Here is a 16095-nt window from a genome sequence, read left to right as displayed (position 1 = left end):
TACGTTCCCATTTAAGTTTCAAAAGTTGTTAGCGCTCTGGAAAATGCTAAAAAAGATCATTTGAAATTGATTGTACAACAATAAAAATAAATACATATGTTTTCAAAAAGAAATAACTATTAGTGATGGGAATCCGAAAATCCGGATTTTCACAAAAAATGCTATTTAAGCTACTTAAAAATCATATAAGTGTTAAATAATTGTACAATACAAAGCTGTGTACCTAAGTAATAAGTAACATTATTTTGATAAATATGTAAAAATAAAACAAAAAGGTTAGCTGCTTTTTGATTTTGGATTTTTTAAAATCCGAAAATCCGGAATCCAAAAGCATTTTTTAGACTAAGTTAAGAGTTTTTTTTTTTTCAATTTTTATCAACAAATTTTACTTAGGTACACATCTTTATATTGTAATAGTATTCATTACTTATAAGATTTTCAAGTGGCTTATATAGCGGGTTTTTGAAATATCCGGATTTTTGGATTCCTATCACTAATAACTATATAATTGTAATTATTTTCCGAAAATAGAAGTGGCTTTCGTCAAATGGATCATTCTGTAGATAATAATTTAAATTATTTTAGATGCATATAGCCAGTTATATATTTATATGTGTTTGTTTTCTAAAAATTGTATATGTTGAAATATCAGAAAAAAGTTTGAACAACATTAAAAAGTTTAAACAAAGGTAAATATGGTAAAATAAAAATAAAATACTTTATTCTTCATATTTTGTCCTATTTTCAAACAATTTTATCAACCACCGACGCTGAAATATTTATAAAAAGGTATTGAAATATTTAAATACTTTCACTCACCGATGACATTAATTATTGGTTTGTTGTCGAACATCTTTTTAGCACTTTTTTTCGGTGAAGCATTACTACTATTATTTGTTGGTTCACTTAAGTCGTGGCCAGGAGTAGTGGGAGACGGAAGACCTAAAGGGTTGCCCCACTCTTGGATAGGATCAAATCCGTTATTGTTAATACTCTGAATTGGTGGTAAACCTAAAGGCTTGCCCCAGTTTATTACTGCATCGGAAATTGTAGACTGATTTTGATTGATATTGTCGTTTTCAGTTAAATTTTTTTCATTCTCTACTTGATTTCCATTTGTTTCCGTTGTTGTAGCTGTAAGGTCTTCACCTCTTGCAATTCTGTGTTCGTGCATTGCTTTATTAAAATCATACTCCAACTGTTGATTATCGAGCTGCGTAGGTGAAGCTATTGGAAAAGAAGATCCACAAAACTCTGAAACATCATCAGCTTTATTCTGCGTTTCATCGTCGTCTGTGTTCATTGCTGAATGAAATACGTCGGATAGTGGAGTAGTAGGTTTTTCATCATCGCTGCTACATTGATTTAAAGCTTTCTGAACATCAATATTTAACTGCAAAATGACGTCTTTTGTTACACCTAAATCAAGATCATTTAAATTAAGACCTAAAGACTGTTTCGAGGCAATTTCCGTATCTGTTAAATTTGTAACATCGAAGTCACCGAAAGTATCATCAGTGAACTTTTTATCTTTATCCTCAATTCGAAGACTTAATATATTATCATTTATAACAACACCATCAGTTTTTATAACACTACTTTTAATAGAAAACCCATCTAAATTATGACAAACAATTCCATGAGCATTAGTTCCGGTTAAATTACAATTTTTATTAATTTCTACTTTGGAATTAACATAATTGTCATGCAATGTAGATTTTGGCTGTTCCTCATTCGTTAAATATTTTTTGCTCAGTATAATATGATCTTGGCTAATAGAACTGTGTCTTCTTAATATTGTAGACAACATAGTATCGCCTTCATGTTGAATATTCTCAGTTAACAATCCTCCTCTGTTAAGTACATTAGGATCGTTGTTGCTTTCTTGCAAGACAGATTTTTGTGATTCCATCAATGCTGAATCATTTCTGCTCGATATTATAGGTTCAATATCGATATTCTGCCCTTCGCTAATGGAACTTTGTCTGCTTTTTGTTGTAGTAAATTTACATTCAGCTTCATGTTGTAGAAATTTTTCTTTATTATCGTTAAATGAAGTTTTTCTACATTGTGTGTTAGACTTGACACCGATTTTCTGCGTTTCGCTAATGGAACTTTGTCTGCTTATTGTTAAAGTAGATTTATTATCATCATCCAGTTGTGGAGATTTTTGTGTGTCATCGTTTATTGAATCTTTTCTGTTTGGTATTTTAGCTTCAATATCTATATTATGTCCTTCGCTAATGGGACTTTGTCTGCTTTTTGTTATAGTAGATTTACATTCTCCTTCATGTTGTGGAGATTTTTGTGTGTCATCGATAAATGAATCTTTTCTGCTTGCTGTTTTAGACTCGACACCGATATTATGTCCTTCGCTAATGGAACTTAAGCTGCTGGAATTTGTAACAGTCATATTATAACCATCAAGTTGTGGAGAACTGTATGTGTCATCATTTAATGAATATTTTCTGCTTGGTATTTTAGCTTCAATATCGATATTATGTCCTTCAGTAATAGAACTGTGTCTGCTAGATGTTGTAACAGATTTATTAATATCATCAAGTTGTGGAGATTTTTGTGTGTCATCGATTAATGAATCTTTTCTGCTTGGTATTTTAGCTTTAATATCGATATTAAGCCCTCCGCTAATGGAACTGTGTCTGCTTGATGTTGTAATAGTCGTATTATCACCATCAAGTGGTTGAATATTGTGTTTGTCAACATTTAACGAGTCTTTGCTGCTTGGTGTTTTAGCTTCAAAATCGATATTATGTCCTTCGCTAATGGAACTCTGTCTGCTAGATGTTGTAACAGATTTGTTATCACATTCAATATGTCCAGATTTTTGTGGATCCCCTTTTATTGAATCTTTTCTGTTTGGTATTTTAGATTCAATGTCGATATTATGTCCTTCGTTAATAGAACTTTGTCTGCTTGATGTTGTCTGCTTGATAGTCGTATTATCGACATCAAGTTGTGGAGACTTTTGTGTGACATCGTTAAATGAATCTTTTCTGCTTGGTGTTATAGACTCGACACCGATATTATGTCCTTCGCTAATAGAACTTTGTCTGCTTGATGTTTTAGTCGATTTGTTATCAACTTCATCATGCCCAGATTTTTGTAGATCCCCTTTTAATGAATCTTTTCTGCTTGGTAATTTAGCATCAAAATCGATATTATGTCCTTCGCTAATGGAACTCTGTCTGCTATATGTTGTAACAGATTTGTTATCACATTCAATATGTCCAGATTTTTGTGGATCCCCTTTTATTGAATCTTTTCTGCTTGGTATTTTAACTTCAATATCGATATTATGTCCTTCGCTAATCAAACTTTGTCTGCTTGATGTTTTAGTCGATTTGTTATCATCTTCATCATGCCCAGATTTTTGTTGATTCCCTTCGATTGAATCTTTTCGGTTTAGTGTTTTAGACTCGACGCCGATATTATGTCCTTCGGTAATAGAACTCTGTCTGGTAGATGTTGTAACAGATTTATTAATATCATCAAGTTGTGGAGATTTTTGTGTGTCATCGATTAATGAATGTTTTCTGCTTGGTATTTTAGCTTCAATATCGATATTATGTCCTTCGCTAATGGAACTTTGTCTGCTTGATGTTGTAATAGTCGTATTATCGACATCAAGTTGTGGAGAATTTTGTGTGTCATCGTTTAATGAATCTTTTCTGCTTGGTATTTTAGCTTCAATATCGATATTATGTCCTTCGCTAATAGAACTTTGTCTGCTTGATGTTTTAGTCGACTTGTTATCATCTTCATCATGTCCAGATTTTTGTGGTTCCTCTTTTATTGAATCTTTTCGGTTTGGTATTTTAGCTTCAATATCGATATTATGTCCTTCGCTAATGGAACTCTTTTTGCTAGATGTTGTAACAGATTTATTTTCATCATCTAGTTGGGGAGACTTTTGTGTGTCATCGTTTAATGAATCTTTTTTGCTTGGTATTTTAACTTTAATATCGATATTATGTCCTTCGCTAATAGAACTTTGTCTGCTTGATGTTTTAGTCGACCTGTTATCATCTTCATCATGCCCAGATTTTTGTGGATTCCCTTCGATTGAATCTTTTCGGTTTAGTGTTTTAGACTCGACGCCGATATTATGTCCTTCAGTAATAGAACTCTGTCTGCTAGATGTTGTAACAGATTTATTAATATCATCAAGTTTTGGAGATTTTTGTGTGTCATCGATTAATGAATGTTTTCTGCTTGGTATTTTAGCTTCAATATCGATATTATGTCCTTCGGTAATGGAACTTTGTCTGCTTGATGTTGTAATAGTCGTATTATCGACATCAAGTTGTGGAGACTTTTGTGTGTCATCGTTTAATGAATCTTTTCTGCTTGGTATTTTAGCTTCAATATCGATATTATGTCCTTCGCTAATAGAACTTTGTCTGCTTGATGTTTTAGTCGACTTGTTATCATCTTCATCATGCTCAGATTTTTGTGGATTCCCTTCGATTGAATCTTTTCGGTTTAGTGTTTTAGACTCGACGCCGATATTATGTCCTTCGGTAATAGAACTCTGTCTGGTAGATGTTGTAACAGATTTATTAATATCATCAAGTTGTGGAGAATTTTGTGTGTCATCGTATAATGAATCTTTTCTGCTTGGTATTTTAGCTTCAATATCGATATTATGTCCTTCGCTAATAGAACTTTGTCTGCTTGATGTTTTAGTCGACTTGTTATCATCTTCATCATGTCCAGATTTTTGTGGTTCCTCTTTTATTGAATCTTTTCGGTTTGGTATTTTAGCTTCAATATCGATATTATGTCTTTCGCTAATGGAACTCTTTCTGCTAGATGTTGTAACAGATTTATTTTCATCATCTAGTTGGGGAGACTTTTGTGTGTCATCGTTTAATGAATCTTTTTTGCTTGGTATTTTAACTTCAATATCGATATTATGTCCTTCGCTAATAGAACTTTGTCTGCTTGATGTTTTAGTCGACCTGTTATCATCTTCATCATGCTCAGATTTTTGTGGATTCCCTTCGATTGAATCTTTTCGGTTTAGTGTTTTAGACTCGACGCCGATATTATGTCCTTCGCTAATGGAACTCTTTTTGCTAGATGTTGTAACAGATTTATTTTCATCATCTAGTTGGGGAGACTTTTGTGTGTCATCGTTTAATGAATCTTTTTTGCTTGGTATTTTAACTTCAATATCGATATTATGTCCTTCGCTAATAGAACTTTGTCTGCTTGATGTTTTAGTCGACCTGTTATCATCTTCATCATGCCCAGATTTTTGTGGATTCCCTTCGATTGAATCTTTTCGGTTTAGTGTTTTAGACTCGACGCCGATATTATGTCCTTCAGTAATAGAACTCTGTCTGCTAGATGTTGTAACAGATTTATTAATATCATCAAGTTTTGGAGATTTTTGTGTGTCATCGATTAATGAATGTTTTCTGCTTGGTATTTTAGCTTCAATATCGATATTATGTCCTTCGGTAATGGAACTTTGTCTGCTTGATGTTGTAATAGTCGTATTATCGACATCAAGTTGTGGAGACTTTTGTGTGTCATCGTTTAATGAATCTTTTCTGCTTGGTATTTTAGCTTCAATATCGATATTATGTCCTTCGCTAATAGAACTTTGTCTGCTTGATGTTTTAGTCGATTTGTTATCATCTTCATCATGCCCAGATTTTTGTGGTTCCCTTCTATTGAATCTTTTCGGTTTAGTGTTTTAGACTCGACGCCGATATTATGTCCTTCAGTAATAGAACTCTGTCTGCTAGATGTTGTAACAGATTTATTAATATCATCAAGTTGTGGAGATTTTTGTGTGTCATCGATTAATGAATGTTTTCTGCTTGGTATTTTAGCTTCAATATCGATATTATGTCCTTTGCTAATGGAACTTTGTCTGCTTGATGTTGTAACAGATTTGTTATCACATTCAATATGTCCAGATTTTTGTGGATCCCCTTTTATTGAATCTTTTCTGTTTGGTATTTTAGATTCAATGTCGATATTATGTCCTTCGTTAATAGAACTTTGTCTGCTTGATGTTGTCTGCTTGATAGTCGTATTATCGACATCAAGTTGTGGAGACTTTTGTGTGACATCGTTAAATGAATCTTTTCTGCTTGGTGTTATAGACTCGACACCGATATTATGTCCTTCGCTAATAGAACTTTGTCTGCTTGATGTTTTAGTCGATTTGTTATCAACTTCATCATGCCCAGATTTTTGTAGATCCCCTTTTAATGAATCTTTTCTGCTTGGTAATTTAGCATCAAAATCGATATTATGTCCTTCGCTAATGGAACTCTGTCTGCTATATGTTGTAACAGATTTGTTATCACATTCAATATGTCGAGATTTTTGTGGATCACCTTTTATTGAATCTTTTCTGCTTGGTATTTTAACTTCAATATCGATATTATGTCCTTCGCTAATCAGAACTTTGTCTGCTTGATGTTTTAGTCGATTTGTTATCATCTTCATCATGCCCAGATTTTTGTTGATTCCCTTCGATTGAATCTTTTCGGTTTAGTGTTTTAGACTCGACGCCGATATTATGTCCTTCGGTAATAGAACTCTGTCTGGTAGATGTTGTAACAGATTTATTAATATCATCAAGTTGTGGAGATTTTTGTGTGTCATCGATTAATGAATGTTTTCTGCTTGGTATTTTAGCTTCAATATCGATATTATGTCCTTCGCTAATGGAACTTTGTCTGCTTGATGTTGTAATAGTCGTATTATCGACATCAAGTTGTGGAGAATTTTGTGTGTCATCGTTTAATGAATCTTTTCTGCTTGGTATTTTAGCTTCAATATCGATATTATGTCCTTCGCTAATAGAACTTTGTCTGCTTGATGTTTTAGTCGACTTGTTATCATCTTCATCATGTCCAGATTTTTGTGGTTCCTCTTTTATTGAATCTTTTCGGTTTGGTATTTTAGCTTCAATATCGATATTATGTCCTTCGCTAATGGAACTCTTTTTGCTAGATGTTGTAACAGATTTATTTTCATCATCTAGTTGGGGAGACTTTTGTGTGTCATCGTTTAATGAATCTTTTTTGCTTGGTATTTTAACTTCAATATCGATATTATGTCCTTCGCTAATAGAACTTTGTCTGCTTGATGTTTTAGTCGACCTGTTATCATCTTCATCATGCCCAGATTTTTGTGGATTCCCTTCGATTGAATCTTTTCGGTTTAGTGTTTTAGACTCGACGCCGATATTATGTCCTTCAGTAATAGAACTCTGTCTGCTAGATGTTGTAACAGATTTATTAATATCATCAAGTTTTGGAGATTTTTGTGTGTCATCGATTAATGAATGTTTTCTGCTTGGTATTTTAGCTTCAATATCGATATTATGTCCTTCGGTAATGGAACTTTGTCTGCTTGATGTTGTAATAGTCGTATTATCGACATCAAGTTGTGGAGACTTTTGTGTGTCATCGTTTAATGAATCTTTTCTGCTTGGTATTTTAGCTTCAATATCGATATTATGTCCTTCGCAAATAGAACTTTGTCTGCTTGATGTTTTAGTCGACTTGTTATCATCTTCATCATGCTCAGATTTTTGTGGATTCCCTTCGATTGAATCTTTTCGGTTTAGTGTTTTAGACTCGACGCCGATATTATGTCCTTCGGTAATAGAACTCTGTCTGGTAGATGTTGTAACAGATTTATTAATATCATCAAGTTGTGGAGAATTTTGTGTGTCATCGTATAATGAATCTTTTCTGCTTGGTATTTTAGCTTCAATATCGATATTATGTCCTTCGCTAATAGAACTTTGTCTGCTTGATGTTTTAGTCGACTTGTTATCATCTTCATCATGTCCAGATTTTTGTGGTTCCTCTTTTATTGAATCTTTTCTGTTTGGTATTTTAGCTTCAATATCGATATTATGTCCTTCGCTAATGGAACTCTTTTTGCTAGATGTTGTAACAGATTTATTTTCATCATCTAGTTGGGGAGACTTTTGTGTGTCATCGTTTAATGAATCTTTTTTGCTTGGTATTTTAACTTCAATATCGATATTATGTCCTTCGCTAATAGAACTTTGTCTGCTTGATGTTTTAGTCGACCTGTTATCATCTTCATCATGCTCAGATTTTTGTGGATTCCCTTCGATTGAATCTTTTCGGTTTAGTGTTTTAGACTCGACGCCGATATTATGTCCTTCGCTAATGGAACTCTTTTGCTAGATGTTGTAACAGATTTATTAATATCATCAAGTTGTGGAGATTTTTGTGTGTCATCGATTAATGAATGTTTTCTGCTTGGTATTTTAGCTTCAATATCGATATTATGTCCTTTGCTAATGGAACTTTGTCTGCTTGATGTTGTAACAGATTTGTTATCACATTCAATATGTCCAGATTTTTGTGGATCCCTTTTATTGAATCTTTTCTGTTTGGTATTTTAGATTCAATGTCGATATTATGTCCTTCGTTAATAGAACTTTGTCTGCTTGATGTTGTCTGCTTGATAGTCGTATTATCGACATCAAGTTGTGGAGACTTTTGTGTGACATCGTTAAATGAATCTTTTCTGCTTGGTGTTATAGACTCGACACCGATATTATGTCCTTCGCTAATAGAACTTTGTCTGCTTGATGTTTTAGTCGATTTGTTATCAACTTCATCATGCCCAGATTTTTGTAGATCCCCTTTTAATGAATCTTTTCTGCTTGGTAATTTAGCATCAAAATCGATATTATGTCCTTCGCTAATGGAACTCTGTCTGCTATATGTTGTAACAGATTTGTTATCACATTCAATATGTCCAGATTTTTGTGGATCCCTTTTATTGAATCTTTTCTGCTTGGTATTTTAACTTCAATATCGATATTATGTCCTTCGCTAATCAAACTTTGTCTGCTTGATGTTTTAGTCGATTTGTTATCATCTTCTTCATGCCCAGATTTTTGTTGATTCCCTTCGATTGAATCTTTTCGGTTTAGTGTTTTAGACTCGACGCCGATATTATGTCCTTCGGTAATAGAACTCTGTCTGGTAGATGTTGTAACAGATTTATTAATATCATCAAGTTGTGGAGATTTTTGTGTGTCATCGATTAATGAATGTTTTCTGCTTGGTATTTTAGCTTCAATATCGATATTATGTCCTTCGCTAATGGAACTTTGTCTGCTTGATGTTGTAATAGTCGTATTATCGACATCAAGTTGTGGAGAATTTTGTGTGTCATCGTTTAATGAATCTTTTCTGCTTGGTATTTTAGCTTCAATATCGATATTATGTCCTTCGCTAATAGAACTTTGTCTGCTTGATGTTTTAGTCGACTTGTTATCATCTTCATCATGTCCAGATTTTTGTGGTTCCTCTTTTATTGAATCTTTTCGGTTTGGTATTTTAGCTTCAATATCGATATTATGTCCTTCGCTAATGGAACTCTGTCTGCTAGATGTTGTAACAGATTTATTTTCATCATCTAGTTGGGGAGACTTTTGTGTGTCATCGTTTAATGAATCTTTTTTGCTTGGTATTTTAACTTCAATATCGATATTATGTCCTTCGCTAATAGAACTTTGTCTGCTTGATGTTTTAGTCGACCTGTTATCATCTTCATCATGCCCAGATTTTTGTGGATTCCCTTCGATTGAATCTTTTCGGTTTAGTGTTTTAGACTCGACGCCGATATTATGTCCTTCAGTAATAGAACTCTGTCTGCTAGATGTTGTAACAGATTTATTAATATCATCAAGTTTTGGAGATTTTTGTGTGTCATCGATTAATGAATGTTTTCTGCTTGGTATTTTAGCTTCAATATCGATATTATGTCCTTCGCTAATGGAACTTTGTCTGCTTGATGTTGTAATAGTCGTATTATCGACATCAAGTTGTGGAGACTTTTGTGTGTCATCGTTTAATGAATCTTTTCTGCTTGGTATTTTAGCTTCAATATCGATATTATGTCCTTCGCTAATAGAACTCTGTCTGCTAGATGTTGTAATCAGATTTGATTTTCATCATCTCAGTTGTGGAGACTTTTGTGGTGTCATCGATTAATGAATGTTTTCTGCTTGGTGTTTTAGCTTCAATATCGATATTATGTCCTTCGCTAATGGAGACACTGTCTGCTAGATGTTGTAACGATTTGATATCTTCTGCAGATGTTGTGATATCTTTATGAATCTTTTCTGTTGGTTTTTAGCTTCAATATCGATATTATGTCCTTCGCTAATGGAACATGTCTGCTAGATGTTGTAACAGATTTTTTCATCATCTGTTGTGGAACTTTGTGTGTCATCGTTTAATGAATCTTTTCTGCTTGGTATTTTAGCTTTAATATCGATATTGAGCCCTTCGCTAATGGAACTGTGTGTGCTTAATGTTGTAATAGTCGTATTATCACCATCAAGTTGTTGAATATTGTGTTTGTCACCATTTAACGAGTCTATTTTGCTTGGTGTTATAAACTCGACACCGATATTATGTCCTTCGCTAATAGAGTTTAGTCTGCTTTTTGTTGTAAATGATTTATTATCACCATCAAGTTGTGGAGATTTTTGTGTGTCATCGTTTAATGAATCTTTTCTGCTTGGTATATTAGCTTCAATATCGATATCATGTCCTCCGCTAATAGAACTTTGTTCGCTTGATGTTGTTAATAGTTGTATTATCGTTCATCAAGTTGTGCGAGATTTTTGTGTGTCATCGCTTAATGAATCTTTTCTGCTTGGTATTTTAGCTTCAATATCGATATTATGTCCTTCGCTAATAGAACTTTGTCTGCTTGATGTTTTAGTCGATTTGTTATCATCTTCATCATATCCAGATTTTTGTGGTTTCTCTTTTATTGAATCGTTTCGGTTTGGTGTTTTAGACTCGACGCCGATATTATGTCCTTCGGTAATAGAACTCTGTCTGCTAGATGTTGTAACAGATTTATTAATATCATCAAGTTGTGGAGATTTTTGTGTGTCATCGATTAATGATTGTTTTCTGCTTGGTATTTTAGCTTCAATATCGATATTATGTCCTTCGCTAATGGAACTTTGTCTGCTTGATGTTGTAATAGTCGTATTATCGACATCAAGTTGTGGAGACTTTTGTGTGTCATCGTTTAATGAATCTTTTCTGCTTGGTATTTTAGCTTCAATATCGATATTATGTCCTTCGCTAATAGAACTTTGTCTGCTTGATGTTTTAGTCGATTTGTTATCATCTTCAGTTGTCGAGATTTTTGTGTGTCATCGTTTAATGAATCTTTTCTGCTTTGGTATTTTAGCTTCAATATCGATATTATGTCCTTCGCTAATGGAACTCTGTCTGCTAGATGTTGTAACAGATTTATTTCATCATCTAGTTGTGGAGACTTTTGTGTGTCATCGATTAATGAATGTTTTCTGCTTGGTGTTTTAGCTTGAAAATCGATATTATGTCCTTCGCTAATGGAACTCTGTCTGCTAGATGTTGTAACAGATTTGATGTCACCTTCAATATGCCCAGATTTTTGTGGATCACTCTTTTATTGAATCTTTTCTGTTTGGTATTTTAGCTTCAATATCGATATTATGTCCTTCGCTAATGGAACTATGTCTGCTAGATGTTGTAACAGATTTATTTTCATCATCTAGTTGTGGAGACTTTTGTGTGTCATCGTTTAATGAATCTTTTCTGCTTGGTATTTTAGCTTTAATATCGATATTGATGCCCTTCGCTAATGGAACTGTGTGTGCTTAATGTTGTAATAGTCGTTTTATCACCATCAAGTTGTTGAATATTGTGTTTGTCACCATTTAACGAGTCTATTTTGCTTGGTGTTATAAACTCGACACCGATATTATGTCCTTCGCTAATAGAGTTTAGTCTGCTTTTTGTTGTAAATGATTTATTATCACCATCAAGTTGTGGAGATTTTTGTGTGTCATCGTTTAATGAATCTTTTCTGCTTGGTATATTAGCTTCAATATCGATATTATGTCCTCCGCTAATAGAACTTTGTTCGCTTGATGTTTTATTTGATTTGTTATCATGTCCAGATTTTTGTGTGTCATCGTTTAATGAATCTTTTCTGCCTGGTGTTTTAGACTCCACACAGATATTATGCCCTTCGCTAACTGAACTGTGTTTGCTTAATGTTGTAATAGTCGTATTATCACCATCAAGTTGAGGAGGCTTTTGTGTGTCATCGCTTAATGAATCTTTTCTGCTTGGTATTTTAGCTTCAATATCGATATTATGTCCTTCGCTAATAGAACTTTGTCTGCTTGATGTTTTAGTCGATTTGTTATCATCTTCATCATATCCAGATTTTTGTGGTTTCTCTTTTATTGAATCGTTTCGGTTTGGTGTTTTAGACTCGACACCGCTATTATGTCCTTCGCTAATAGAACTCTGTCTGCTAGATGTTGAAACAGATTTATTAATATCATCAAGTTGTGGAGATTTTTGTGTGTCATCGATTAATGAATCTTTTCTGTTTGGTATTTTAGCTTCAATATCGATATTATGTCCTTCGCTAATGGAACTGTGTTTCCTTGATGTTGTAATAGTCGTATTATCACCATCAAGTTGTGGAGACTTCTGTGTGTCATCGTTTAATGAATCTTTTTTGCTTGGTATTCTTGGTTCGATATTGATATTCTGTCCTTCTTTAATAGAACTGTGTTTACTTGATGTTATATACTCTTTAGAGATTATGTTTGTAAGATTTTTTTTTCCAGTTTCTTGAAATTGTTCCATATGTAAATGTTTGTTTGTATTTATTTGTTGTTTTAAATCATTGATTTTGTTTGTTATTTCATTCAAATCTTTAGAGGACTCCATTAAATGTTCCATCAATTTGTTATTACTAGCATCGTCTTGTGGTTCATTGGTTATTTGATTTTGGGTATAGTCAATTTCATCTTTTTCTAAATTATTGAAATCTATGTCCGTCACAATTCGTTTTAAGGTTTCAGGGGATGAATCGTTAGATACTAACACGTACTCAGCCTTTTCTACTTGGACTATTTTTTTGGTTTCAACTACTAATTCTCCCACTTTGTCTTTAGTATCTACAGTTTCAACTTCTTCGTGGAATGGCAAATCTGCCACTTCGTCTGGTGTTATTAATGAATTTAAAAATTTGTTAATATTTTTTTGCTTATCGGTTGGGGCGTAATGATCTGTATTGTTTTCTTTTGATATTTTTTCATCTTCTGGTATTGTTGAAACAGTAGTTGCACCAGAATCTGATAATTTATCGACACATTTTTCCTTACATATTATGTTTTTAGCTTTATTTATGATCTTATCTAGTTCATCAACAACAATTTTCTTTTCGTCAGGTGACATTTTTTTTTCAGGTGTTATAGATAATTTTTCAACAATTAGTATATCTTCTCCACTTTTTTCACCACTAACCATACTTGATTTGTAAACAATGCCAGATTTTTTTTTTGGACTCGTATGCTTTGATATGATTTCCTTATTAGTAGATGTTAGCTTTATGTTTAATACAGAATTTTTGTTCAATCCAGAATTTGTTTTTGATGCTACAAGCATTTTACGGTTTGTTTCTTCTTTTTTGCATTTCGAAGGGGTTTCTAATGATGGTTTTGTAGATACAGCATTTAATTTAGGTTTGCTAACTGACCTTATTGCCTTGGATGTATTTTCCTTTGATTTGTCAGATGAATTTGATGTTAGTTTTGATGGGTTCTTTGTATTGATATTTTTTTGTATTATTTTATTAGAGTTTACTTTAGCTGTTACTGAACTATACTTATTATCAATTTTCGATTTTAAGTTTATTTCTTTTCCTTTTATTTTGTTATGTTTCAATTTTTCATTTTCATTTTCTATTTTCGGTTTAAGCTGTGTTTTATTAGGCGCTGTGGGTATTATCGCTGTTTGAATTACATTACTTGCTGTAGGTGCTGATATTTCAAAATTTTCCATAGTTTTTACCGTTTTAGTTTCACCGGGTATCATTTTTTCTAGAACTGTTTTTTTAGTGGCAAATGGTTTTGTTGCCATAGAGTTTGATGAACTCAACGATTTAATTGAACAAGAAGGATTTTTTAAAAACTCCAAGTGTCTGACTCTCTCCAGGGCTTCAAATAGTTTATTTTGTGGACAGCTTCCAGGAAATAATATTCTAGTTATTGTTATGCTTGGATTGGCTGGCTGCCAAACTAGCAAAGTACATATTGATATAATATTAGGTATTGGAAATTGTGATTCCTTTGAAGAATTGAACATTTTTTTATCGCCTTCATTCCATTTAGTTAAAAATTCTTTAACTTCTTTACATTCTTTGGATGGATTTAAAACGTACATGTCTAATTTTCCATGACCGACTTTATGGTATAAATTAATTGGTTCTAAATGAAGGTTTCGATAACATAGATGGGGGCGAAGTTGCAGTTGCTTAAGATCAGATATTACGTTTTGGGCCGTCTCAATCAAACCAATTGAAAGTGGATCATGTTTACTTTCCTCATGTGAAGTTATGCTTTGTTTTCTCGCCTGAAAATGTTAAAACATTAGCTTACATTTTTTTATTGACTTACATGAGAGAACGGAACAAGGCCTAAAAATGATTTAAATTAATATATTATATTTATTTTACAAAATATACATTTATTATGTACCGATTTTGTGTACAACCAAAACTAAAAATTGTCTAGATTTTGATGGTAGGAATAAGCAAATCATAGATCAATGATTTTTTATTGTACTTTCGATAGTTTAAATTATATAAATGGACGGTATGCACAACATATTCTAATAAATTAATTTTGTTTAACCATACATGTGTTAATTAAAATATGTTTACTACCAAAAATTATCATAGTTAAAAATATTTTCTTAGATAATTTATTTATATATATATAAATAAAATCCAATATAAATATTAAGTTGTAAAAATAATTAGGAGTGTTAGAAATTATTTAATAACCATATATATATATTTAAATAATTCTTCTTCTTATAAATTATTTTTTGTTAGTGTATAAAAAAAGTTTGCATGATTGTTCCAGTATAACTATGGGATGTCTGGAGAAATAATAACCAATCTTAGTGCACGTATTACTCACAATCTATAAAAACGGTAGGGGTAAGGCATCCCTGACACTCGCGGGAGTGAAAAAGAGTGAAATGTAAATATGATTTAAAACGACAGGTATAGTGTAGAATCTATAGTTTTCAGTATCACTACGTGGATTGGTGACAGTTCCAATGGCGTTTAAACCCCCGTAGTGGTGAGGGTGGGATAGCCAATATAAGTGTCAAATCCATAAAATTTAGGATAAATTAATACCCGGGTAAGTCGGCTAGTTCATTATAAATCACCTTTGAACATTTTTCTGAATAATTGTAGATTTTGTCCAACCAAATACATATTTCAATTTTTATACAAAAATTAAAATAATATTCTATATGATTAAAATTAACAAAATGAATAATTGCTAAGCTTACCTTAAAGTTACAAAAGAAGTGGCCTATTTGTGGATACAAGGAAGACATGGTCTTTCGTTTTAAAAATGAAGCAACACCTTCTAAATTAGTGTAATTAAGCCGTGTAAGTAATATTGCATCCAATCTATCCAAATGTCTGGCGAAACCCCAAAAACAGGCATTTCTTCCAGCACCTCCGTCTAATAGCATGTTAAATCCATTGATACCAAACAAAGCCGAATCGCCTTGCCCAGCAGGAAATACATAAAGTGTTGGTCTACTAAATCTTATATTTCCAACTACTTGTGAGGCTTCAAGAAGTTTGTCGAGTTCAATAACGTTGATTTTATCACAAAGCCATCTGATAGTAGCATTTATTGATTCACTTTCAATGGCGTTTTCAGTGGGATTTAATATTAAATGGGTTCCTTTAATTCGACATGCTTGACTCCAGTCCCCTTCTACCGAACAGTGGAGATCTACACGAATTTTGTTTTCATTAAGTCTAACAATACGTTGAGCTTCGGCTGTTTTATAAGCATCCAGAAAATCAGCTACGGAGAATACACCATCCTTAAAAAACAATTTTCATTTAAAAAACAAAAACTAATATTTATATGGTAGGTACATACTATAGATTTTTGTGTGAATATTTTTAAATACTTACTACTTAGTT

The 16095-nt window shown here is 32.7% G+C and overlaps 1 protein-coding gene across 19 annotated transcripts in view; it reads right to left on the bottom strand.

Annotated features, from left to right (window-relative positions):
* Nucleotides 1-16095, bottom strand: part of LOC126836524 (microtubule-associated protein futsch-like) — a 28742-nt gene that overhangs the window by 2989 nt on the left and 9658 nt on the right. Inside the window, exons 5-12 of one of the 19 annotated variants that reach the window (XM_050570025.1) lie at nucleotides 15441-15992; nucleotides 12386-14486; nucleotides 9312-9438; nucleotides 7554-8093; nucleotides 7038-7148; nucleotides 4150-4874; nucleotides 3788-3879; nucleotides 820-3382 (exon numbers count right to left, since the gene is read on the bottom strand). In XM_050570025.1, the coding sequence (XP_050425982.1) occupies nucleotides 820-3382; nucleotides 3788-3879; nucleotides 4150-4874; nucleotides 7038-7148; nucleotides 7554-8093; nucleotides 9312-9438; nucleotides 12386-14486; nucleotides 15441-15992 (6811 nt within the window). Of the gene's footprint in view, nucleotides 1-819; nucleotides 3383-3787; nucleotides 3930-4149; nucleotides 4983-5141; nucleotides 5253-6878; nucleotides 6991-7037; nucleotides 7149-7553; nucleotides 8094-9311; nucleotides 9439-12370; nucleotides 14487-15440; nucleotides 15993-16095 lie in introns of all 19 variants that reach the window. The other 18 variants (XM_050570049.1, XM_050570033.1, XM_050570059.1 and 15 more) reach the window with 18 other exon arrangements.

This window comes from Adelges cooleyi, unplaced genomic scaffold (assembly GCF_023614345.1).
Source record: "Adelges cooleyi isolate 19-005CV unplaced genomic scaffold, UGA_ACOO_1.1 ACOO_flye_CR_arks_rails_tigmint_CR_PRNA_1, whole genome shotgun sequence".
Classification (NCBI taxonomy): domain Eukaryota; kingdom Metazoa; phylum Arthropoda; class Insecta; order Hemiptera; family Adelgidae; genus Adelges; species Adelges cooleyi.
Note: the sequence above shows the minus strand (reverse complement) of the source record. Positions and strands in the feature narration are given on the sequence as shown.